At 44.4% G+C, this 26252-nt stretch overlaps 1 protein-coding gene across 1 annotated transcript in view; it reads left to right on the top strand.

The window, feature by feature from the left end:
- PDE2A (phosphodiesterase 2A) overlaps positions 1-26252 on the top strand; it is an 818679-nt gene that overhangs the window by 697004 nt on the left and 95423 nt on the right. Inside the window, exon 14 of the mRNA XM_075593270.1 lies at positions 13940-14051. Coding sequence (XP_075449385.1) covers positions 13940-14051 — 112 coding nt within the window. The remainder of the gene's footprint in view (positions 1-13939; positions 14052-26252) is intronic.

The raw sequence follows: 26252 nt of genomic DNA, 5'->3' as shown, positions 1-26252 counted from the left end.
TGTTTTCGTAAGGTTTTAGCGGGAGCACGAAATAGCGGCAATTATTTCTTGTAGGGCGTAATAGTTTGGGGTTGTCTGTGGTTAAATGACTGCTACATTATTTCTGAGAAGAAATGTTCAAATAGTAAAAGCAGAATGTTGCAGTAAATATTTGAAACCGGGCTTTAATTGTGTGTGTTTTTCAAAACATGTTAAAATTTTGTAACAGGGTATGTCTTTCTGCCTATCTTTCCCCACCCTGTTACGCAAGTCCTGCCAGCTGCAGGCTGTTAGGGGTTAATCGTATGGGTTTATCACCCCACCCATGCTCTTCTATGGTGGACAGGAGTAAGGTGGTGACACGTGGCCTGTGTAAGCCTATCAGGGATAGGTATAGACCAGGCCTGCACAACACGCGGCCCGCGACCCGCCTCCACTCATTGTGCGTCTTGCGGCGGCTTTCCCCGTCCTCCTCCCTCCCGAGCCCGCTCCCCCCCTCCTCTCCCGTCCGCGAGCCCGCTACCCCCCCATCTCTGCCGGACAAAAGCCGCTCACCCCCTCCTCTCCCGGCCAAAAGCCGCAAACCGCTCACCCCCTCCTCTCCCGCCCGCGAGCCCGGTCCCCCCCCCTCCTCTCCCGGCCGCGAGCCGCGAGCCCCCCTCCTCTCCCGGCCAAAAGCCACTCACCCCCTCCTCTCCCGGCCAAAAGCCGCGAACCGCTCACCCCCTCCTCTCCCGCCCGCGAGCCCACTCCCCCCTCTCCTCTCCCAGCCGCGAACCGCTTACCCCCCCTCCTCCCCGAGCCTGCTCTCAGGACGACTGCACGAGTGTGCTAGTCCTGTTTGCTCTGCCGCCGTGAGGTGCCGTTGGGGGGGAGGTGAGGTGCAAGGGGGGGGGAGGTGAGGTGCAGGGGGGGGTGAGGTGAGGTGAGGTGCAAGGGGGGGGGAAGTGAGGGGCAAGGGGGGGAGGTGATGTGTAAGGGGGAGAGGTGAGGTGCAAGGGGGGGAGGTGAGGTGCAGGGGGGGTGAGGTGCAGGGGAGTGAGGTGAGGTGCAAGGGGGGAGGTGAGGTGCAGGGGAGTGATGTGAAGTGCAGGGGGGGTGAGGTGCAGGGGAGTGAGGTGAGGTGCAAGAGGGGGGAGATGAGGTGCAGGGGCGGTGTAGTGGGGTGATGTGAGGTGAGGTGCAGGGGAGTGAGGTGAGGTGCAAGGGGGGAGGTGAGGTGCAGGGTAGTGATGTGAGGTGCAGGGGGGGTGTAGTGGGGTGATGTGAGGTGAGGTGCAGGGGGGAGAGTGAGGTGAGGTGAAGTGCAGGGGGGGAGGTGAGCTGCATGGGAGTTAGTGAGGTGAGGTGCAGGGGGGGGTGTAGTGGAGTGATGTGAGGTGCAGGGGAGTGAGTGAGGTGAGGTGCGGGGGATGATTGGAAGTGCAGGGGGGGGTGATTGGAAGTGCAGGGGGGGTGATTGGAAGTGCAGGGGGGGTGATTGGAAGTGCAAGAGGGGGTGATTGGAGGTGCAGGGGGGGGATTGGAGGTTCAGGGGGGATTGGAGGTGCAGGGGGGGGGATTGGCGGTGCAGGTGGGGGATTGGAGGTGCAGGGGGGTGATTGGAGGTGTGGGGGTGATTGGAGGTCTAGGGGGGTGTTTGGAGGTGCAGGGGAGGGTCATTGGAGGTGCAAGGGGGAGAATTATGTGAGGTGCAGGGGGGAGAGTGATGTGAGGTGCAGGGGGGAGAAGGATGTGAGGTGCAGGGGGTGTGGGATGTGTGGTGTGCAAGGGGGTATTGTGTGTTTGATGTGGAGGGGGTGTATTATGTGTGTGGGTGAGGGGGAAAGATGGGGGTATGAGAGATAGATGGGGAGTATCGCAAAGGTTGATAGTGAGGGGTTCTGGGGGAGATATGAGGATGATGATGATGAGAGGTGCTGGAGGAGAGATGATGATAATGATGATGATGATGATGAGTTCACCCGTGCGGCCCAATTTTTTTTTCCTTGGAGCAGTTCGGCCCTTCTCGCTTTACGAGTTGTGCAGGCCTGGTATAGACCATGAGCCCACTCCTTCTGTCCTAATTAGGGGAATGCCAAATCTGATTCATCCACAGATGCCCTATAATACCAGGGGCAAAGCACCATCCAGAGGTAAGGTGCCTCTGAGACCTTGCATCGCTGTAAAACGATCTGCTGTGCATGTCCCCAAAAAAAGACCTTGTTCATAATAAACCTCAGTTTGAGTATCAGTAACTGGTCAGAGGGAGAAAAAGTGCAATAGTGGGGGCTAACCTCCGAACACCCTGGAGCCCGCTACTGCTGGAGGCGCTAAGCACCATCAGAAGAGCTCAGAGAAGAACCTAAGCCTGTCCTAATCTCCACCATCGCAGATCAGACTCCGCTCTCCTGACCCTAACCGGTATTTGCACCACACACAAGGTAGCAGAAACTGTGTTTCTCCCAGAGGGTGGGGGAAACAGTGCTTCAACTTTAATAGAGAGAGTCTTCTGCTGTGTCAAACAAGTTTCTTTTGTGCACAGCCGAGACCCAACTGTGTGAGCATGGAGCAGTGTGAGCATGGTGCATTGTGAGCATGGTTTATTGTGAGCAGTGCGAGCATGGTTTATTGTGAGCAGTGCTAGCATGGTGCATTGTGAGCAGTGCGAGCATGGTGCATTGTGCGCAGTGCGAGCATGGTGCATTGTGAGCATGGTGCATTGTGCGCAGTGCGAGCATGGTGCATTGTGAGCAGTGTGAGCATGGAGCAGTGTGAGCATGGTGCATTGTGAGCATGGTTTATTGTGAGCAGTGCGAGCATGGTTTATTGTGAGCAGTGCGAGCATGGTGCATTGTGAGCAGTGCGAACATGGTGCATTGTGAGCATGGTTTATTGTGAGCAGTGCAAGCATGGTTTATTGTGCGCAGTGCGAGCATGGTGCATTGTGAGCAGTGCGAGCATGGTGCGTTGTGAGCAGTGCGAACATGGTGCATTGTGAGCAGTGCGAGCATGGTGCATTGTGAGCAGTGCGAGCATGGTGCATTGTGCGCAGTGCAAGCATGGTGCATTGTGAGCAGTGCGAGCATGGAGCAGTGCGAGCATGGTGCAGTGTGAGTAGTGTGAGCATGTGCAGTGTGATGCTGCTTTGCTGAGTTATATTAAAACCCATAATTTAGAGATCTGCAAACAGTGATGGACGAGAGAGAAAATGACACCATTATTATCTCCTGTGCTTAGTACACTTATCTGGCAGATGTAAGTGCAGTGATTTGCAGACCCCCTGACAGGTTTGAGTATTTGCCTCCAATGACTGCCTTCCAAATACTTGAGTAATTAGATATAGTATAATAATCTCTTCTGGATAATTAATAAGTGAAATGAGAAAGAATATTTGACATGCTTTCTATCACACTGAATATATTTGGCATGTATTTCTTTTTCTTGCTTTGCATTTGCTTTGATTTTCTGGCATTGTCAGGTCATTGTACTAAGTAAAAGGAAACAGGTATTTATTTTATAATCCTCCCTCTACCTTCTATCCTGGGGTTTAAATAATGCCAACCCTGGTTAGTAAAACTAGAAATGGGCAACTTTGACAATCTGGGTTTGGTTCCAGCACAAGGTGTCAACAATCGAGTCTGTGAGTAGTTATCTGGAGCAATATGAGACATTAGGAAGGGCCATACATTCTGTGTTGGGATAGATTGTATTCATTTTTGCATTGCTGTGCATGGTTTTTATTTTTTTAATTTATAAAATGTGTTACCAGGAAGTAATACATTGAGAGTTACCTCTCATTTTCAAGTATATCCTGGGCACAGAGTTATAACAATACATGGTTAGATTAAACGAACAGTGTTATACAGTCACTTCATAGACATTTCAGGGGCAGTTAGAGTTTGAAAATTGGGTGCAGGGGATAAATAGTTGGAAAGTTTCAGATTGAAATACAGCAATTTTAACACCAACAAACATCAGCAAATGGCAGCAAACGGCTCACAGCCTTTGGCCGCCCTTCGGCTGCGCGCCTTTGGGGCGAAGCAGAGGTAGACTGAAGGGGTTCAGAATGAATGCAGCTGTAATTTCAGAGTCCTTTGTCCTCCAGGGCATTAGCATTCCAGAGGGTGGGGCTGACGAAACCCAACATTAAGCAAACGCAGAGATTAACCCTTAGCATGCTGGTTATGTGCATATGGGAGCAGCTCTTGGGGAACCCCAGCAGGCGCCCGCCTTTGGGGCTACGCAGATGTAGACTGAAGGGGTTCAGAATGAATGCTGCTGTGATTTTCCTTTTGTCCTTTTGATGAATGGGTAGAAAATTGAATCACCAACCTTGGGCAGTGGGGGTAACCTGTTGTCCCATGCCCAGGGGAGGGTGAGACCCGGTCGACTACATCCATCGGGGCCCGGCTCGTCCCAGAACTTCCACTCAACAGATCAGCCGGCCATTCCTCATCCAGCTCAACAAAGCAGCCAATGACCCAGGTCACAGCTGGAGCCCGGTAATCCTTTTCGGAGGCCCCTGCTCCAACCCATGGGATTGCAAACTGGTTCCTAATTATAGGGGGATACACAATCATTGTATCACAAAAAGTTGCCACGGACACAACATTTTCACCGGTCTGATGGAAATGAATGACTTTTCACAAATGTACACAAACATTACACATTTTAAGAGCCATGTGACCCAGTACCATGAGACCCAGTACCATATGACCCAGTACCATTCTTTACAGCAAGCAACATGTTAAGAGTTCAGCAATATTTCTGGGGTATTTCTAATGCTTGATGAGTTGGTGGTGTCTGCGGCAAATGTTGACACTATTGCTACATTATTGAAAGCAGGGAATGTAGAAAATGTGCTAGTTTTGTGATCTTGTGCGTATATTTCGCACATCTCTACTAAAGTTGCTTTTGCAGGGCAGATTTTACAATGTGTACTTGTTACTGGTGTAGCCCACACCGGCTGAAGATGTCAACAGGGCCACTCACTTATGAAAAGAGAAGCCTTAGCCGGGACATACTCCTTATACGCCCACCACATATTTCAAAATATGGCCTAGATGAACATCTTCAGAATAAACAAGAGTCAAATGATAACCCTGCTGTAGCAGTGCAATCAGCTACACATAGCCCCCTCATACTTCCAGGTAGCTTACATTAGAGGACTTCAAGCTTTGCTCAGTGTCCCATCTTGTTGCTAAGTCAGAGGTGGCCAACTCCAGTCCTCAAGGGCCACCATCAGGGCAGGTGTTAAAGATATCCCTGCTTCAGCACAGACGGCTCAATCAGGTGCCCAGTCAACGTCTGCACCACCTGTGCTGAAGCAGGCATATCCTTTAAACCTGATCTGTTGGTGGCCCTTGAGGACTGGAGTTGGCTACTTCTGTGCTAAGTGAATGCTCGTGCCAGATACACCATTTACTGCTCCGATTTCCAGTGCTCATGTCCTTAATCCCGGGGGATTGGAGGCTTTGTGAAGATGTTGCTCTTTGCCTATCTGTTCAAGTGATTAAATGATTTAGCAGGCGGGCTCGATTTTGGTTAAAATGCCAAGTTTGAATGAGCATTAATCTGATGCAGAAGTCATTCTTGTGACTTACATATGGTTACAGAAGTGATTATAGGAACTTGAGCATTTTTGACTTTGCATTTGTAACCTGCAAATGTTTCTGCCGACTATTCAACAAATGCTGTTTAAAACAGCTCCAATCCTTTCAGTCATTTTACAACTGCTTGAAAACACCATTTAGATTTTTGATGGCAGAGCATTGCAAATCCCTCCGGCTCTGAAGGTCTTAAAGCCGGAGTTCCTAGCTGCCGTTTTTTAATTTAATTGAAAATATTCCCCTTTAATATGTGCATCAATACAATCCACACAATGATAAGTAATTATCTAATCCGTTCTCCTGTGATCGATCGGCGAAGATTCGGCTCGGGGGTTCACTAAATGGCTGTCAGTGCAGCAGAAGAGGACCAAAGAGGCAAAGTTCTGTGGGGAAGATCATGTGACCAGGCAGTCAATAGATACAATTGGTGCACTGCTAGAAAGAGGGCAGGGCTCAAAAAGCTGTGTGCCAGAGCTTGTTTCAGAAGAGGAAGGGGATGTAACTTTGTTAATGGTTGCTAGGGAAACAAAAATAGCTTGTTACATTATAATACATGAAAAATATCATTCAGAGTTGGTTTTTGTTTTTATAAATGCTACAAGTATTTTCTCATAGTACAGAACCGATTTATTAAAAAAACACATGTAGGATTTTTCGTGGTCTGCAGCTTTAACCACGTCAGTACCAAAATGTCTATTGGCAAAGAATGCGAGTGTCATGGGACCATGATTTATAAGGGAGTCCGCCTGATTAAAGTAGCAATACTATATTCCCACCCCTTGTTATTATTATTTGTATGTATAAAGCATGTGACCGTGTATAATTGTACATTCTTACCTAAGCTGGCAATCGTTTGATATTATCGAATGCTACGGAAAAAAAACATAGTTACAATCATTTTAGGTTAAGACCAAAAAACATGCAAACATCAAGTTTTGTTTCTTGCACGTAGTGTGAGACGCCAACAGCAAGACGTGGGCCATTTATAGCTGTAGATGTTACAGAGCCTTTCTGAGTAAGATATTAGCAAGTGGAACTGGCTGCAAACACTAATATGTGTCCGGGAATGAGCAATGAGCGGGGCCGCCCACTGACATCCCAGGTTCGCCCCTTGATATTGCGGTCCCGTTCCCCGCAGTACCTCCCCGACACACTTCTGTGATCAGATTGGGAGGAGCATCGAGTGAAAGATGTGGGGGATATAAAGACATGTTTATATTGGCACTGAAGGTCACATCCCAGCAGCCCTCTAAAATAAAATGCAAAGTTTAGAAATAAGAATAAAAACAACTTAATTTCATATAGCAATTTTCTCCCAGTGAGACTCAAAGCGCGTCACAATCACGGTATACAGCATATAGGATTTTTTACAGACACAGGACACTGCGGATAGGCGGCCCGAGCTACTACTTATAACAGCTGAGACTGCTATTTCATTCCCCAGCACTCCACAGAACACGAGGAGCAGAGCCACAGAGGGTTTGATTACTGTTTTCATTTGCTATTCCCATTAACTTTTTACATTGACTGTTGTGGACTCCTGGTGCTTTTTTTTCAGGGGTGTCTGATTTGACCAGTGATAGGGGAAGGAAGGCTTAGGGAAGTACCTCTGGGACAATTTGGACCAGGGGGAATGGGCCAGATGAAGAGGTAGTCCCTCGAAACGTTGCCCCCCCTAGCATACTTTCCGTTCTCCATTTTTTTTGTGTATATTCCTTGTGTTTCATGTTTTTTTCCCCTTTTCCCCCCACTCCTCACTTTGTGACATGCCCATTTGTGACACTGGTTTCTGCAAACACATTTGATTTATTTCTGGTTTGTTTTATTATTAAATGTATTTTCTGCATTACAACTGTTTTCATCATTTAGCCATTCGACAGTGAGTGCTGATACTTACGTAGATTTGTTAGCTCATGTTTGTGAATCATCTTCAGAACATCACTATGGAGGGAGCTGTTCTATAGAAAAAAAGCCTTGAACTTCAGAATCATTCAATATTTTAGCAACACTCACCTCTTAGATTTTGACGAAAGCAAATCAACAAAACATTTTGAGGGTTACTTAAGTTTACCTGCTTAACTTTCCCTGTTGCAAATTCAGTGCAGTTCTGGTGGCAAAAACACCACATTTCCCAAAGTAAATCAATCTTACCTATACTATTTTGGGGGGAATGGAAATGTGGTGCTGGTGGTACATTTAATGGAATAACTCCTATGCTGAAGATGAAATGTAAGCAGTTAATGAATTACACTTGGGGGCTTAGATTAGATGTGCTCTCATATCTGCGAAGTCCATAGCAATGGTTCCCAGTCTTCTAACATAACCCTTTACAAATCTATTGTGACTCCGTGTAATCCCTTACTAAATTATTGTGGCTCGAACTGCAGCTTGGATTCTATAGTTTTGGCAACAAACAATAACTGAATTGTATAGTTTGGGCAAGACTGATAATATTGACATTATTGACCTCTTAATATTGTTAAACATAACATTTATATTATTACTTCAATGACAAATATATACAATGCCGATATGTCAGAGGGAGGCCAACTCCAGTCCAAGGGTCCACAACAGGTCCAGATTGAAGGCTATCCCTGCTTCAGCACAGGTGACTGAGCCCGGATTGAGCAACCTGTGCCGAATCTGGGATATTCTTGAAACCTGACCTTGTGGTGACCCTTGGACTAGAGTTGGCTGCCCCTGTGTTATGTGCTGTAAAAGTGCAAGGTACTGTATTACTTCTATTGATGTAAACAGTGAATTGTGTCCAACAAAATGATGGGATATATGGTATGACTCCAAAATTATATAATCATATGTGATAATTACTAATACAGTAAATGTATTATATGTGCAAGAACAATCTTGTCCTATGTATAGATATATTGTATAGATAAACAATTATGTGCATATACAACTATATTTGAAATCCAAAAATATACGCTCACCAAAAGGGATTAGAAAGCATGAGGCTAAATAGAGCACCAGATGTTAGTATTTAGAACAATATATTCAATAACGCATATAGCCCCTATAACTTGCAATCTAGTAAGTGGCCGTAAGCTCTACGTTGATGAGTTGGCATAAGAGTCCAAAAGTCCATTGATAGAATTCAGTGAGCACCGGTTTCCCGGACCAAAAAGCTGGAACTCAGAATCACTGTGAGGGTCTATGCATGATGACGTAATAGTGATGTAAGTTCAACGCGTTTCGCACATTGAATGTGCTTCATCAGGGGTGTTGTCGGTGGAGTATAATGTTCCTTATATAGCCATACAAAGTCATTTATTAAATATAACAAGTACAGTATAATAAACAATTAACAATGAATCCAGGAAGATCAATCTCAATCAAGAATATCCATGTGATAGATGTAACACCCCTTTGCCTTCACAAAAGACTAAGGGCTGTTATATACTGCGTGCGGCCGTGCATGCCTCTGCGAACGCGCGTGCACGTGCCGCATGCTTTTCCTGTTTATAGAGCCGGGAGCTGCAGGTAATTTGTATGTGTGAGTATAAGTGTGAGTATATGTGTGTGCATGGGTTGTGTGAGTGAAAGGAAGTCCTAAATAAGATTTTTTTAAAGAAAAAAAAAAGTTTAATAAATATTTTTTTTTTTAGTTCTGCAATCATTGACGCACACACACACACACACACACACACACACACACACACACACACACACACACACACACACACACACACACACACACACACACACACACACACACACACACACACACACATCCATGCATACATACATACACACATGCACACACATACATTTGAGCGCCGGTAGCAGCGCAAAAAGATGATTCTCCCCGTCTCAGCCGCTGTCTGTCGGCTCCCCTCTCCCTGCCCTGCCCCCATATACAATTTCCGCACTCTCAGGCCTGTCGGGCCTGATGGGAAGGCACTTACTGCGGCGGCCGTCTCCTCGCTGCTGCCCTCCTTCTCCTTCCAAATCGCAGCGTCATTTGATCTAGGTCTTAGATGCCCCTTTGCTTATGGTAAAGGCCGTGTTTTGAAGAGACCAAATGTTTTGTCTTTTCAAACGCGGACGTCACGCGTGAGGGGCGCAGGGTTTACAGAGGTCCCGCGTGCTTCCTTAAGGCAGTTAAATTAAATGCCAGGGAAGCAGCGAAGGCCTCTATAAACTTCACTAACCTTGGTTCAGACAGCTTCTGGAGACACGTCGCCATGGTAATGTGACATCACGTTGCTATGGCAACATGACGTCATGTGGCCCAGAACCAAGGTAAGGGGGGGCGCTAATAGGGGGACAGCCGGCAGAGGGGCACGGGAGAAAAAGATTTTGCTCCCCTGCTCTATATCATCATCCCTCATCTCTCCCCATCCCTCCTCGTCATCATCCCTCATCATCTCTCCCCCTCCTCATCATCTCCTCTCTCCTATCTCCTGTCCTCTTCCTCATTATTCCCCCCTCCTCGTTGTCATCATCATCATCATCATCATCATCATCATCTCTACTCTACTCCCTTGTCCCCCCATCCTATCTCTCCTCCAAATAAGAGTCACTTATGCAACTGACTCTATGGTTAAGTCCCATCCCTGTCTTCTATTGCAGCAGTGATCTGTATTGCAGAGTATATTGTATTGCATAGCGTTTATGATAGGGAAGGGGGATTTTGAAAGCAAGCTTTTATGTAAATATTAGCACTACATCACACTCAATGTACAGCAGGCTAACTTGGGTGATTTTGATGAAGAAATCACCATTTGACAGGATCTCTAGATACTACATATCTGGGATCTATGTGCTTTGCTGACCCCTGAACACCTGGTTCAGAAAGGGTTAAGGTGTTCTGAATATATACCATTAGAGTGGCTGTGTATTTATTTACGTGAATGTCTGCAGATGAGCATGATCTTCAGGTCACCATCTGACCTTTGAGCTCTTCATGTATGATTAATCTCCTTGTGTATTACACTACTCCATATACGCAGCATGTCAACCTCATGTGATTTTTTTGTGGATCTAGACACCGGTATCTAGCTGTATTGGGCTAATACTACCAATAAGCCTATACAGCAGCGGCACTGTGTACACGCGGCCGCTCATCCCTATATCAGTTGACAGCTGTCCATATTCCACCTCCCTGTACTGCAAGCAATCTGGGATAAAAATAGTTACATCAATAGTCGAGTAATATGCTGTTCAAGCGCATTTTTATCTGTGTTGATGTTTATATCCTATACAATTTATAACATGTATTTATTTTGCTATTAGTAGAGCTTGTGTGCGTCCTAGTAGGGTCTTCTCTCCTTCATGTAACTTATGGTTTTCCCCACATATTGCAATCCACAATCACACTGTATCAAATATACATCACATTTGGTATTGCAATTCATAAACGTATCTGTTTGAAAAATGTCCCCAGTGACAGATGACTTAAACTAAGCAGACTGTGAACCCACAAGCTTTACATCCTGGGCACTTACAGTATAACATCCTTTATGTCTAGATAACTGTGTGGATGCAAGTGTATTCTTCGAATCTCTAATGAAACTTGGTCCAGTGCACTTCTAATATCCGTTGCCTCACTAACAACTACTGTACTTTAGTTTTTGGTGGTAGAATATTCCTCAAAATTCGATCTAACCTAAGAATATTCCAATGATTGGACAAAATATTTTTTTATCCAACGGTATGCTCATTGGATGTAGTTATGAACATCAAATCAGAATTATCCTTCGCAATGTGTTTATTAGTAGATAACTCTTTCTCCTTATCATTCTTTGCTTTGTTATTAATCTCCTCCATTGTAACTTGATTTCCATTGTACTTCATATTATTTTTTTTATTCCTATTTCTATTTGTGTAATGTTTATACTTAAGAAGAGAAACTCTTTGTTTCTTTTTGGCTGTTTCAAAAGCATATTCCACTACCTCGTCTTCATCATTCTTCTGCATGAAGCTGTCCCTCAAACAAAATCCCCCGTTCTAAAAATGTGTCATCTTTTGAATATTTCCTCTTAAGTAGAGATGGACGAATGTTTTTTTTGCGAATTTGGATCCGCAGCGGATCGTCCGGTTCCTTTGGTTCCGCAGATTTCAGTGGCACAACGTCAAAAAGGACGATTCAGCATTTTGCCGATTTTCTATTATTATTACCAAAACAATCCTCGGATTCCACAACCCGTGGACGGATTCTACAAACCCAATCCATGGAATCAGCAATCTGTTGGTGGATTACGAATCTGCCAATGGATTGGATTCTATAAATCCGTCCACGGGTCGTATCCAATGGCGGCTTTTGATGAATCCACACGGATTGAAACTGCCCAAATCGATTTGCGGATTTTACGTCGCAAAACAGATTTTGGGGGTGACATCAGTGAAAATCCGGGAAACGGATGTGGGCGGGTTCGCCCGTCTCTACTTTTAAGCTGTAATAATTGGCTGTAAGGAAAATGATTAATCTATTTATCTATAACATTGATATTCTTCTCATGATTGAGATTGATTTCTGGATTAATTGTTAACTGTTTATTATACTTGTTATATTAATTGATGATTTTGTATGAGTATGTAAGGAACATAGTACCCCATTGACGTAAGCTCCTGGTGAACCACATTCAATGTGCGAAACGCGTTGAGGTTATGTCACTATTACACCATCAAGGCATCACACATAGACCCTCAAAGTGATTCTGAGTTGCAGCTTTTTGGTCTGGGGGACCCGATGTTTGCTGAATTCTATCTATAGACCTTTGAACTCTTATGCCAACTCATCAACGTAGAGCTCACTGTCACTTACTAAATTGTAAATTATTGATGCTATATGCATTATTTAATATATTTATTTACCTATGGTGCCTTTTGTCTTTTTCTTCTTTGGATATCTATTTGGATTTTGTGTATGGGGGCGAACAGAGCAACCGCTAAGACAACAGCACCTGGAGTCGGCACACATGGATGATGAGATATATATATTTGTTTTATCTATTATCATTTTTCTCTCTCTTTTCTTGCTGTAAAGAGTTTTCTGCACGTTTTGTATGTAGAAGGTACATCTACGTTTTATTGACCTTCAAAATATCAATACAAGATTATCTGTAATTGTAAAGCAAAATGCGTTCTCTGTAGATCAGTTCAGCCTCTTTGTACAGGCCCTCTCTTCTGTCAGTAAATACATTCTGGAAGGTCATTTAACCCACTTGATATATGAGCTGTTATTCCAAAGGTAACAGCTGTTTGATTCTAATGCCCTGTTGATGCCATAAATGTTACATTTCAGCAAGTGAAGAATATTGGAAGCGAGTCTCAGTCAGGTTAACATATGGCTTTCAATGTTCTTTTTATGTTTAAAAGATTTTAACATATTTTTAGGATGAAGGCGAGAATCTGTGGTTTTTTTTGGCAAACTCACCGGATTCTACTGGTTATTCATGAAACTTGGACCAGGGCATTATCGCAAGGAAAAATCAGCAGGAGTTTCCATGCGATAGTGCCCTGATCCACACTATAACACAGGGACGGCCAACTCCAGTCTTCAAGGGCCACCAACAGGACAGGTTTTCAGGATATCCCTGCTTCAGCACAGGTGGCTCAATCCTAATGACTGTGCCCCCTGAAAATCTGACCCCTTGGTGGCCCATGAAGGTAGGAGTGGGCCTCCCCTGTACTGTAGCAGTTTAATGAAGCCCCTAGAATATTTGTACATCATACGATTAGCAGGAGTATCAAAAGGTGTGAACAACGTAAGTAAAGTGAGAAGTACAATGCCGGCGCGCGTCCTCACCTCTGATAATACATTTAACACTGCACTTTGTTACGACTTTACAAGCCAGTGGTCACTAACCTTCTATCATTGCACCACATCCTGCGTTAACTTGAATGGAAGTAAACATGGGATCGCAGTGCGATAACCGTATCAGAGATTAGCGACTATTCGCCTTGATACTGGTCTGTATCCTTATTCATTATATAAAAATTAAAAGCTATAACTAAATAAACAATGGGTGAAGGTAGAATCCTTTAAGCATTACAGAGCAAATAAATAATAGAATAACTACTAAAAGTTAAAAAAAAAAAATAGAGTGCTCTTAGCCGCTACTGAAGGCTCTTCTACTTCTCTGCTTCGTAAAGGCATTTACAATCTGCATAGCATCTGTCTTCAGAACAATGGTTTGCATTACATGTTTACACAGCATCATTTTCCAAGCTGCAGGACTTTCACATTGAGGTTGTTTAATACAAGCAAAGCATGCTGTCCAGTGCTGAAATGGCCCTTTCTGTCTCAGACACGGGAGTTGTACCGAATTTTGAGGTCTGGGAAGGCGCAGTGTTGACATTATTCCCTGTGCCTTCTCTTGACACGTCATGTACTTATCTTTCCTTAGTTACACCGAGGTGGACGAGCACAAGATCCAGCATTGCTTTTGTTACACATCCACTGTCCTCATCAGCACTTTGGCCTTCCAAAAAGAGCAGAAACTGAAGTGTGAATGCCAGGTAAGCTCAGCTCCCGTCTCGTGTCTGTCCCACGTTCTGTTGTATGCTCTGGTTAAAGTGTGTGAGAGAATAAAATGGGCTTCTGTATTTGTAGTACTGTACCACTGCTTTTATTTTTTACTTCTTCCCCTACTTTCTATTTATAAACTCACATCCTCCACATTCATATAAAAAGTGATTTTATATAAAGGCACTCTCCTGTTGCGATTTTGAGCACTGTGTATACTGTACTTCTGCAGAATCAAGTTCAAAGACCTTTGTCCATCTTTAGAACCTACTGAAATCAGAAACAGGGCAGAGGACGGCCGCAAATAAACCTGGAGGAGGCTCACAGAAAAATAAGAAGCTTTTTGGATCATTAAAGACCCCTGATCAAGGGTGCATGGCCCGAAACGCGTAGGTATGTTTTTTTGTATCAGGGGGTCTTTAATGATCCAATAAAGCTTCTTATTTTTCTAATGTGAGCCTCACCAGATATATTTGCGGCAATGCTCTGCCCTATTTCTATATTTTCATGTTCAACCTCTGGCAGACTTTGCACACCGTCTGATCTTCCCTATGGACTCTTATGATGGACAGAATACATGGCCACCCACTGAGTGAGTTGTTTCAGCCCTGTTTCCACATTTAGGACTTATTATTCAGTCTGGGGACAAATATTGTACTGTTATCTTTTGTGCTTATGCCATTGGCGGCACTAGGTACTAGTTCCCCACTCCCTGGCTATGGAATGCTGTTATTTTCAAGAATCTATATGGAGTCCTATTGATGAGTTTTTATGTCATCATATGGACACGATTAATCTCTGAAGCACCGGGTTTCTCCTTATCAAATCACAGTACCAGTACCAGAACAGTACCAGCACATTTTTAAAACAGTTTTGGCTTTGTTTTTTTTACACAGTATAGTTCAATCCAAGTATTCACGTAGTTAAAAGAATAGTGGGTCTTCTTAGAAAATACTTAGGGACTTACAGTATATCAGCCAAAGCTACACATAAGGCTGTTTTCGGGTGAAATTCCTCATTAACGTCAACTTCCGCTGTTCTAGAATAAGCACTTACAGCAGGTGTTCTGAACCCCAGTCCTCAAGAACCCCCCCAACAGGTCAGGTTTTAAAGATATCCCTGCTTCAGCACAGGTGGCTCAATCAGTGACTCAGTTGAAGACACTGATTGAGCAACCTGTGCTGAAGCAGGGACTAATTGTGCCACATGTCCTGAAGCAGGGATATCCCGAAAACCTGACCTGTTTGGGGGGGAGGGTCTTGAGGACTGGAGTTGAGAACACCTGCCGTAAGGGTGTTATTAATTAAACTATTCAAATGCCAATCAGCGCACTATCACATGGAAACTTGTGTTGACATCAGAAGGAGTTTTCATACCATACAATAATGTCTTAATCGGCCCTGTCACAGATTAATCAATAACCCTACCCCTGGTGAACATGCGCATACAGCTGGCACGGTTCTGGAAAAAGAAGCAAGAGGTCGTATGAAGGACATGTTCTTGTTATTAGCACAACACTCTGTACCATTTCTACAAACCCTTTACTGCATTGGGTCATGTTTGAAGCAACAATGCTAAACGTTTCCATTATATAGTTACAGTTATCCATGTTTTGCCATTGAAAATAGTACAGTACTGTCGAATAATCTTAAACGGCCTTGTCAGGGCTTCCTGGCCAGGTCAGGTCACAGAGGTGGTTAATGTCATGCGCAGTTACCACCGGATCTAGTGGTCCCATCATCATTTTCAGGAAGTCACAATGGCGGGGGAGCAGGGGGAGCATAAACAAACGCGTATAATAGCAGAGGAGAACGCACACCAATTTATTTTCATTTATTTTTTTAATCTATTTTATACAAATATTTGTCCTGGAAAAGATACATGGAGAGTTACCTCTCATTTTCAAGTATGTCCTGGGTACAAAATAATACACAGATAACAAAATAATACACAGATAACATGACAAGTTAGAGTTATTAACATGTTTAAAGTAGGAAACAGCCAAAGTCGTTAAAGAACTTACAATTAATGGGATTCATCCCATTATAAGAAGTGTGCCAAGTAATTCCTCCCAGACTCCTGCTATTAACACTCACTAACCTTCTAGCTGATGCTCATTGGGGAAGACTGGAGCCAAAGTATCTACAGTAGGTGCATTGATCATGAGAGACGCAAGGTGACGATGCCTTTCTGTGCAGTCATTTCCCTTAATATACTGTATAGATCCCACAGTGTCCTCCTATTAACCAGGATTACATGAACACATCTTTAATAAACAAGTGTAAACATTCATATAAAGCCTGGATTATAGTCCCCGAGCAATGTGCGGATAATAACTGAAAGCGATTGGGGAGGCGTGGCGGATGCGTCACGAGGCTGGTTCGCTGTGATTGGCTGAACCGCTCACGTGATGCGGCCGCGCTTTTAAAGACAATTTTTTTTGTCTTTTCAAAACGCAGTCCCGCCATCGCGCTCTGTCGTGCACGCACTAGCGGCGGCCATGGAGGGATTCGTCCATTTGTTCCTGTCGCGCGCGTGTGCCATAGCACGGACTACAATCCCAGACTCACAGGTGGAGCAGTTTCCATCATTTGGTGCAACGCATTGATCTGTCCCTTTTGTATCAGATCTGTAGGAGGCCTTCAGTTTAGCACTGTCAGATTGTACTATAGCCACAGCTATTCCCAACCAACACACAGTATACAGCAGTGCAGGCAGCTCCTGATCCCACTCATAATAATGAATGTATCCCATTTTCATGCAATTAACCTAGTTCTGCAATGCCTCCTCGGTGTCAGTACATCGCTCATTAGCTCATCATGTAAACTTCTCAAGAGCACAACAGCTTGAGGAGTACAAATAATAAATGATATGCAGACACTTGTTGGAACATATTGCATATTTCAGACTAGGTTCATTATGTGTATATGAGGTATGTACCCAGGAATAAGACGGTGTTGTTTTTAGCCGTCACAGCCTGGATTGGCCCATTACAAGAACATGAAAGAATGACAGCGGATACAATATCTGGAAGTCTATTCATATGTCTAATACAGGCCCCGGTCACTTTGCAATAGGAAGATTACAATTCCAGCATACTATATACAGTATGCGGCTTCATTCCTGCCCGGCAGCATTACAGCTGCAACTTTCTTATGTACAGTACACAGGAGATTCTTTCCCTCTCTCTCGTGATAACGTGAGGCTAGGAGATAGTCTGTTCGGTTAACACAAGGGTGGGCAACTCCAGTCTTCAAGGGCCACCAACGGGTCAGGTTTTCAGGATATCCCTGGTTCAGCACAGGTGGTGCAGCTGACGATGGAGCCGCTGATTGAGCCTACTGTGCTGAAGCAGGGATATCCTGAAAACCTGACCTGTTGGTGGCCCTTGAGGACTGGAGTTGCCCGCTCCGGGGTTAGCATCATGTTAAAGCATTTACTGTTACAGAGCTTTGCGGGTCGGAGCCGAAGGCTCAGTGAGTAAAGACACTGACTGTAAATAATGGCACTGAGTTTGAAACAGGGGAACTTGGTTCAAACCCCGGTGTCGGCTCCTTGTGACCTTGGGCAAGTCACTTCATCATCTCCCTGTGCTTGCAGTGCCCGAGATAAGGGCACTATATAAAATACATGTTAAAAAGATGATTATATTCACTGGTTGTCACAAGGGTCTCTAGCATGTCAGCTCACATGACATCCTGTGAATATCATAAGGCCCACAACGGGTTAAACTACCGATTTTAAGATTGGAGATATGTTTTTTTGCCTGCTGTATTAAACAGCAATGCCTGGGTTAGCGAAGCATGGAACCACCAGCCTGTGCAGGGACAGCTGTTTTGAAGTTGGAGGCAGCATACACGATAAGATAAGATTGGCAAAAGTGACTAAAGCCCTTTATTCTGTACACAGCTAAACATTTGTTGATGTGCCATTAAAAAGCAGTAGTAGTATGACTAGTTATAGGAGAGACCAATATTGCTAAATAAAAAGGGAAAGATACACTGGTGTGTGCTCATTTGCATGTAATTACCCATAATGCTTTTCAATAGTTTTTTTTTTTAATTACTTTTCCGTACCGTATATGGCCAAGGTCACCAACTACAGGTGTATCGAAGTTTCCACAGAAAAGCATTCAACCGCGTCCCTCTCTCCTCACAAATCACAGCAAATTCCATGATGGACGCCTGTGGCTTTTGAATTGCAAAACCAGCGCAAAAATATGCTCTTTTCCACAGGCCCCAGGAAGCTTAGGGAGAGATTCACTAATCTCCGTTATGGGTTAAAGCAGCAATACGGGTTAATTATATATATATATATATATATATATATATATATATATATATATATATATATATATATATATATATATATATATATATATATATATATATAATATATATATATATACCTGCTTCCCGAGATACTTTCCTCCGTGGTGTTGCCGTTATCTCTGCAGGCAGAGAAACTGTGTTCCTTAATCTAATAGCAGCTTTAAATGTCCCGTGTCACACGAGCCAATAGGAAGACGTCACCCATGTCACATGAGCCAATAGGAAGCCGTGACGTCCTGCGGTGCGACTTCCTATTGGCCAGCGTGAACTGCACCTTTAAACTCCAGGTATCTCTTGAGGCAGGCGGTCCCCAGCTCTGAAATTAATGGGGTTAAGCTCCGGAGACCCCCCGCTTCAAACCTGTAATAAAAATAACCCGTATTGCTGCTTTAACTCTCTGCGTTCCTGTGTTAACTGCCATTGACACAACAGGTTGTAAACCCTGAGGTCGCGGATAACCTGTTCCGGAGGTTAGGGAATCTCTCTGTTATTCAGGCTACATCTGTATCAAACAAGAACACTCGTGGACACTGGCGATTGTTTATAACAGTGAAGATAAGAACCCTCGGTTACAGTATATCCGTGTGAGCTGGTTGCTTTTTTGGTTCTTAGTCATAGCTTTGGGACATTACTAATCCATTTGTAGCAATTGGTATTCCTCTGTACAGTAATTTTTATATTTTACCTACTCTAAGAATACTATTTTACAAATCTTTGCTGCAGTGTATTTATGTAACAAAAGGATTGATAGTTTTTACATAGTTTTCATCTAAAAGTGTAAGGTGTGTTTGTAAATTGAATACTAATGATACCCTGTACTTTTTTTTTTTTTTACATTCAAGCTTTAGCCACTGATAGATCATTGTTTTAATATGTTCTGTACACTATTTGGAATGCTCTATAGCAGGCGTGACTAACTCGGGATATCCCAGCTTCAACACAAGTGGCTCAATCAGTGGCTCAGTCAAAGATTGAACAACTGATTGAGCCACCTGTGCTGAAGCAGGGATATCCTGACATCCTGACCTGGTGGTGGCCTTTGAGGACTGGAGTTTGCCACCCTGCTCTAAACCCACCTTGTTTCTGCCAATATCAGAAAATCTCCTAAGTATTCTGGTTTCAGTTCTTCTGCATACTAGGGGAGCTAATGGGCTTTTACTTTGCCTCAGTCTCTCTCTATTGAAAATTAGTGGCTACGCTGGGAAATTAATTATTTCCGGCCTGCTAGGAGATGAGGAACCCCAGGGGTCTCACTGTTACGGTATTGTGGCCGTAGCACTAATTGCACTAGCTGTCACTCAGGCCAGGAATACAATATACTGTATGGGTAACGTATCCTTCAAACAGCACTCATCATCCATAGAGAAGCTTCGGGAAGGGTGGGGAAAAGCTCTTCAAACATAGAAATTAATGACAGACAAAGGCCCTTTGTCACCTGGTCTGCCCATTTCCCATAACCTCCCTTGTGGCTGCCTCAGGCAATGTTCAATTCTTTGCTTGCAAAGGATATCAGGTGGATGACAATTACTGGAGCAGAGTCATGCAAAGTTTGAATTGGACTTTTGTGATACCTTTGATTAGACCAGGGTTGGCAAACTACAGTCTTCAAGGGCCAACAACAGATCAGGTTTTCAGCATATCCCTGCTTGAGCACAGTCGTTGACTGAGCCACAGATTGAGCCACCTGTGCTGAAGAAGGTATATCCTGAAATCCTGGCCTGTTGATGGCCCTTCAAGACAGGAGTTGGCCACCACATGGATAAAATCAACCTACGAATTCTTCACAGTTGGGACCTTCAGGACCTCAGAAGTAGACAAGACTAGGTTGTCTCTGATTTCCTTAAACAATTGCATTCATACTTAAAGCAAAAATGTTGAATCATAACCATATTTCTATCACTGAAATCTTTCCATTTCCCAACATTTGTTAACAATAAAAAGCAGGTTGCAGGTGCGGCGGTGTTAACGGGTAACCTACACCCTTCATATGAAAACCTCTGCGGGTAACAAAAGAATAATTTGCACAATTAAGGCGTCATGGGTTTCCTGGATGTTCAGTACAGCTGTGCAGTGGGTAGGTGAAGGCGTGCAGTGTGTAGGTGGAGGTGTGCAGTGTGTAGGTGGAGGCGTGCAGTGCGTAAGTGGAGGCGTGCAGTGCTTTTAAAAGCCCTACCGACTCCGACATCTTTTACTTTGATAAGCATTGAAAACCAAAGAGGAACCCAAGAGAATTGCACAAACTATTTCTTAGGTAGACATTGACAGTATGTTAGAGCAGCTTGTCCTAACGTGTCCACCAATATCCCTACTCTGTGATATCGCAGGCTCCAATTGAACTCTCTATACTCTAACTATGTTTCTGAAACCTCAGTGGGACAGATACAAGTAGTCCTCAAAGTATAATAGTAAATAGCAGTGCTGAGTATCACATCTTTCTAATTTATACAGACATTTTTAAGTGAAAAAAAGAAGATTGTTTTCTAAAAGTGCCTTTTCTGCTAAACATGTTCTCATTGCACAAATACAACATTGGAAATTGGGGGGAAAAACCTGTGATGGGGAAATGTGTCCAATACATGGGTAAAGATGTCCACCTGTGTTAATTTCTGTTAGAGACATACTGTACTGTATGTATGGTGCCTGTTACCCTTGTTTTTACACGTGGAGCAGATTTTTTAGGCGTTGGCATTTAATGCCACCTCTGGCCTGTGAAATGTATTTGCCATATAGAGAAAGGAAAACTGGACCAGTTCAATCTCAACGCTTGATACATCTCACACAACAGACTTTTCCCTCCCCTACCTTCTCCTATAACTACTCCCATAATGCTCACTGGCGCACTTAGATCAAAGTGCTATGATACATTGACCCAAAGTAGAGTAAAAATTACGCAACTTGCACCTGTTTTTTCGAGCAATTTTCCCGTTTGTGACACTTGCTACATATCCCCCTTTGCTCTTGCTCAATGCCTCCCCCCCTGCCTTGGTACAGTAGAAGTAGCATATTGCAAAGCACAGGACAATCTAACAAAAGGGTTAAAATAATGTGTATTCCTACACTGCATAGGACCACAACCTTTTAAAAACCTCGGGATGGCAAATGGGTGGAGCATTTTTTAAGCACGCTACAGTAGTTGGGCGGGACAGCATGGGACGTGTATACTGTAGTTACTATGCAGAACAGGTATGGCTACTCGGAATACGCAAACCGGACCAAATCCGGTCCCTGAAATTCCGCGTATTTTTTGGACCAAATCTGTCCCCCGACCAAAATCCATCTGCAGATTGTGTACTAAACAATCCATTAGCCTTACTGAGTTACCCACAGAATGTATAGAAGAAGAGGCTGATCCTTTACTATGTAACTCATTATGAAAGTATGTATGTAATTAACTCCAACGACCTCCTTCTCAGCCTGCACGCTCATTAGATGAGGTGTTATTTCAAAGCTCAAGGTAAAAACTAAAATGAATTTATAATCACGTTACTAATGAAAAACTAATTAAACAGTGTGAAGCTGAGGATTAACAATACAAGAAGACTGGCTCACTAATATAATGTAAAAAGAGAACAATTTAAAGTAGCATTAGCTCCCCACGTTTTGGTGATAACGGGAACGATTTTCAAGGTCACCTTGAAAAATAAATTATTTGCTTCTTACATCTTACAAGTGTCTTTTCTTTGTCCATAATGGCCCATGCTTACTAAGTAAGCAGTTTTCTAACTCTAGACACTTTCCGACACTGGAAGACGTGAATGGGCTGTAAGGTGTCTTCCAGCACCAGAAGACTGCTAAGTAAATATGTCCCATTGTCTATTGAGTGTTTTTTAATCGGGGTTCCTATGGCATCCCTAATGGGCTCCATGCATTTGAAAATTGTACCAAATACAAAAGAACTTACCATGCATTTCATCTCAGATGCGCTATTAGAGAGGGTTGGGGTTCCTTGCAGTGCATCTGATCTCAGAAGCGCTATTAGAGAGGGTTCCTTACAATGCATCTGATATTAGACGCGCTATTAGAGAGGGTTGGGGTTCCTTACAATGTATCTGATCTCAGACATGCTATTAGAGAGCGTTGGGGTTCCTTACAATGGATCTGATCTCAGGTGCGCTATTAGAGAGCGTTGGGGTTCTTTACAATGCATCTGATCTCAGACGCGCTATTAGAGAGCATTGGGGTTCCTTACAATGCATCTGATCTCAGACGCGCTATTAGAGAAAGTTGGGGTTCCTTACAATGCATCTGATCTAAGACGCGCTATTAGAGAGGGTTGGGGCCTTTATCAAGGAGAGGGTTGTTCCCTGCCGAAACGTTGGACCTTTTGGTGGCACATTAAATTTTCTTTGCATAAGACAGTGTGCCTGCTTCCATTTTCTACACTGTTCTCCTCTGGGATGTCTGGACCTCCCTGGACCCAGCGCACCGGCAGATAAGTACCCCCCTCCAGCACCAGGGGTTCTTCATATTTCACAATATAATTATACGGTTCCTTAATAAAAAAAATGGTTGAATACCACTTGTGTTTAGGCTGGTCAACCTTTAATATATGAAGGCAGATTTTGTGATGTTTTAAGTAGACAGAAAAGTACCTCCTTGTGACAGTGTAAGTTGAAGTACATGTACTTGTCCTGGGGAAATGTAGATAAGTCACAGGTTGTGATACCCTTTATTGAGCCAGAAAGAGTTTTCATACTGTAGGTATATGATAGTGTGTACAGAGCTTTTAAAACGTAAGAGGTCTATTGATATGTACGGTAACCCTCCCTGCCGGCTCCTAGGGAGTTTACATCGGATGTCTCCTGTATTGGCTTTCTCAGTGTGTTACTGTGTCAGGGTGCTGGATCAGTGCAGCGGGGCAATGAGGTAGAAACGATGGGCGCCAGGAACTTTGTAGTTCTAAACAGTTACGCCTTTATTTACATGCCATGTGATTGCTGTGTCTTCCCCCAGATGCATTACTGCATTCCTGGAGAGGTAAATCCTTTAAACTTTTGGTTGGTTATTTCAGTTCATTTACATAACTGACTGAACATCTTATGTACTCTCTTCGATTAACTTTCTGTGTCCCAACCTGGGTTACTCTTCCTCTCTGCTAGAGAGGTCTTGAACTCTTGCCTCTGCCCTGCTCATCTCTTTTGCAGCACTTCCATGCCAGGTTAGCAGGGGTGGATTTGCTAGGTGTGCCCTGCACATTAGCCGTACAGGATCCATAGCGAGGTACTGTGTCAGGGGCTCCCGATTACTACTACTCCAGGTTAGTTCCAGGGCTACGATTAGGGTAACCCCTAGTTTACACAGGACTCACATTTGGGAGCCTGTACTCCTCTGCTTCCTTCATATTAGGGAGCCTAACTTCAAAGGGCACTTCCCTACCTATAAAACAAGTAAAAGGACACTTACTCTACTCTATCTATTTACATTTCTATTTGTTCTGACCTCTGTTTTATTCTCCCTGTTATGTGACTGCTTTCACTCCTTAGTATATTGGTTGAAACAAATCTAACTCCCTTCCCTGGCTTCTGAGCCTGTTGCCTTGGCAACTGCCCTTTGCTCCTCTGTGAGTTGGGCTGCCCCTCCTCCCCCTGCTATTTGGTGCAGGCCATGCTTTGTTCCTGCTTGCACAGGCAAGCACACTTCCTCTTTGAATCCTGCTGACATTGTGAGTAGTCACACCTCATCTATCCCTTGGTAAAGCCAATGTTATTTACCTATCCCTATACCTAGTGCTATCCCACTTGCCATTCTAGTCCCCTTCCCTCTCCATTGTTCCCACCCCACAGTGTTCCCGCAGTACCTTTCCCCCTTTTTATTTCTGTGTTGTGACGAATAAACACTTCAGCAGATAAGAAGCTTCACCTTGCTTGGTATATTTTATTGAGTTAAACTGCCTGCCTCTACTCACTTGCCACAGTGAGCTTGGGACAGAACATTATTTACTAAATAAATGTGAGACTCCTCCTCTGTCTCACCACCAGGGATCTGGGGATCTAACAGGTTCCCCCTTCTATTTATAGCCTAGTCTGATGCCACTGTTTCCAGGCAGAAAAGGGGCGGAGCTACATCTCTGCTGAGTCACCCTGGACCAGGAGACCAACTAAGCATCTTCCAGAATAAGGGCGGGGCTAGGCCCCAGCCTAGTTACTTTGCAACATATTATAAGGGTGGGCGTTACTCTCTAGTTATCCCTTTAGGTCCCTTAACCCAGGGGTGCACAAACTGGGGGATTTTTTTGGGGGGGGGGCACGGCGGTTACAAAGGCCCCGCACTCTTACCCAAAGCATTTAAATTAAATGCATGAGGCCTCTGTAACTCATCCACCTTGGCAATGCATCGTCATTCACTTCTACGCCCGGCGCCATGGCAACGTGGCATCAAATGACGCCGCTGGGACACATGACGTGACGTCACATGACCCCTCGGCATCATTTGACGCCGGAACAAAGGTAAGGGGGGATGTGGAGGGGAGAGCAGGCAGGGGGGCACAGCGCCAAATGTTTGCGCTTAACCCCCTAAATACACATAATAATCCCAAAGGGGGTACTCTGTAATGAAGAACAGAAATCAATCTTACCTCCATCACTAAGCCTTCACAGCTGACTTTATACAGATTTTTGGAAACCTCACAGGTCTCTTGTATATATATGTATGCATGTATGCATCCCCATAGGCAATGTACATCCGAGAGTGAGTGGATAGTAGAGTGATGGGCTGTTAGGGAAAAGAATGTGATGGGGCTTGGTTTGGGACAGAGTACACTACAGTACATCTCTCCTGCTGGTCTATTAAAAGATATCACAACCATCGTGTTACTAACACTTCTTCAGAAGCACTATGGATGTTTTGACTTTGCACTGTTTCCTAGAGGCACGTGTGTGCTATTTCTTCCTTTTTGTATATTTGTTTTGTGTGTGTAACGGGTATTCCCTGTGAATACAGACACTACTACCTGCTGTGTAACCTGTGTGGCTCTCAGGAGCCTAAGCCTCCGCTTGGGGAGCCTGGGGTACATACATATAATACGATCTCGTGGTGCAACGCCTCCACCTGGGAGGGATCCCAACGGAGTGGGAGGAGGCCCTCACAGGAAACAATCACATTAAGCAAACAGTTGTAAAACAGAACTGGCTTTACTGCATAGCTTGTACTTTTCATAAATCAACAGGTGTCCCTCTCTAGAGGAGACACTGACTAATGCGTCTCGCAGGACGCTCCCACCTACAACGGGTGATCCCAACCCGTGTCCAGTAACCACACACACAGTACGTTTCCCACCCTTCCTAGTGAGATGATATGTGTGGCTGCGCAGTCACTGGTCCCGTGTGAATGTAATAGTATCGTTGGTGCACTTGATGAGGGTTACCTGCCGAGCACTCCAGTGCTCGGGCCTGCAACGGAGCTTCGCAAAGGATCCGATGATGGATGAACACAGGAACTACCATCCAGGGCGATCCCACCCGGATGGCCTCTGCAGCACAACGAAGATCAGCGCCCAACCCTCTGGACGGACGCGCAGCGTCTGCTGAGTCTCTAACTAACACTAATAGTAAGGGGCAGGGTCCCTAACCTAGGGCCTGTCCCTACAATACTCAAACTACTGGTGACTCAGGGCTATCTGGGGCCTAGGGGGCTGCTGGCCTAGTGCAGGGAGTCACTGACTCCTGCACCCTACCTCCTTCCCCTAGCTGCTCCTGGCGCCGACTGACTAACGTGCTCAGAGCCCGCGAATTGTATCAATCCCTCTGTACAGGGAGATACTCCAGCCCTATTGGCTCCCTGGCATCACGTGGGGAGCTCAGAGGCTCATGGGACTTGTAGTCCCTTCCAAGAGCCTTCCCTGGTAGGCTAGCGTTTGCGCGCTTA

Source organism: Ascaphus truei, chromosome 3 (genome assembly GCF_040206685.1).
Source record: "Ascaphus truei isolate aAscTru1 chromosome 3, aAscTru1.hap1, whole genome shotgun sequence".
NCBI classification, from domain to species: Eukaryota; Metazoa; Chordata; class Amphibia; order Anura; family Ascaphidae; genus Ascaphus; species Ascaphus truei.
This window is presented reverse-complemented; position numbering and strand designations above follow the sequence as displayed.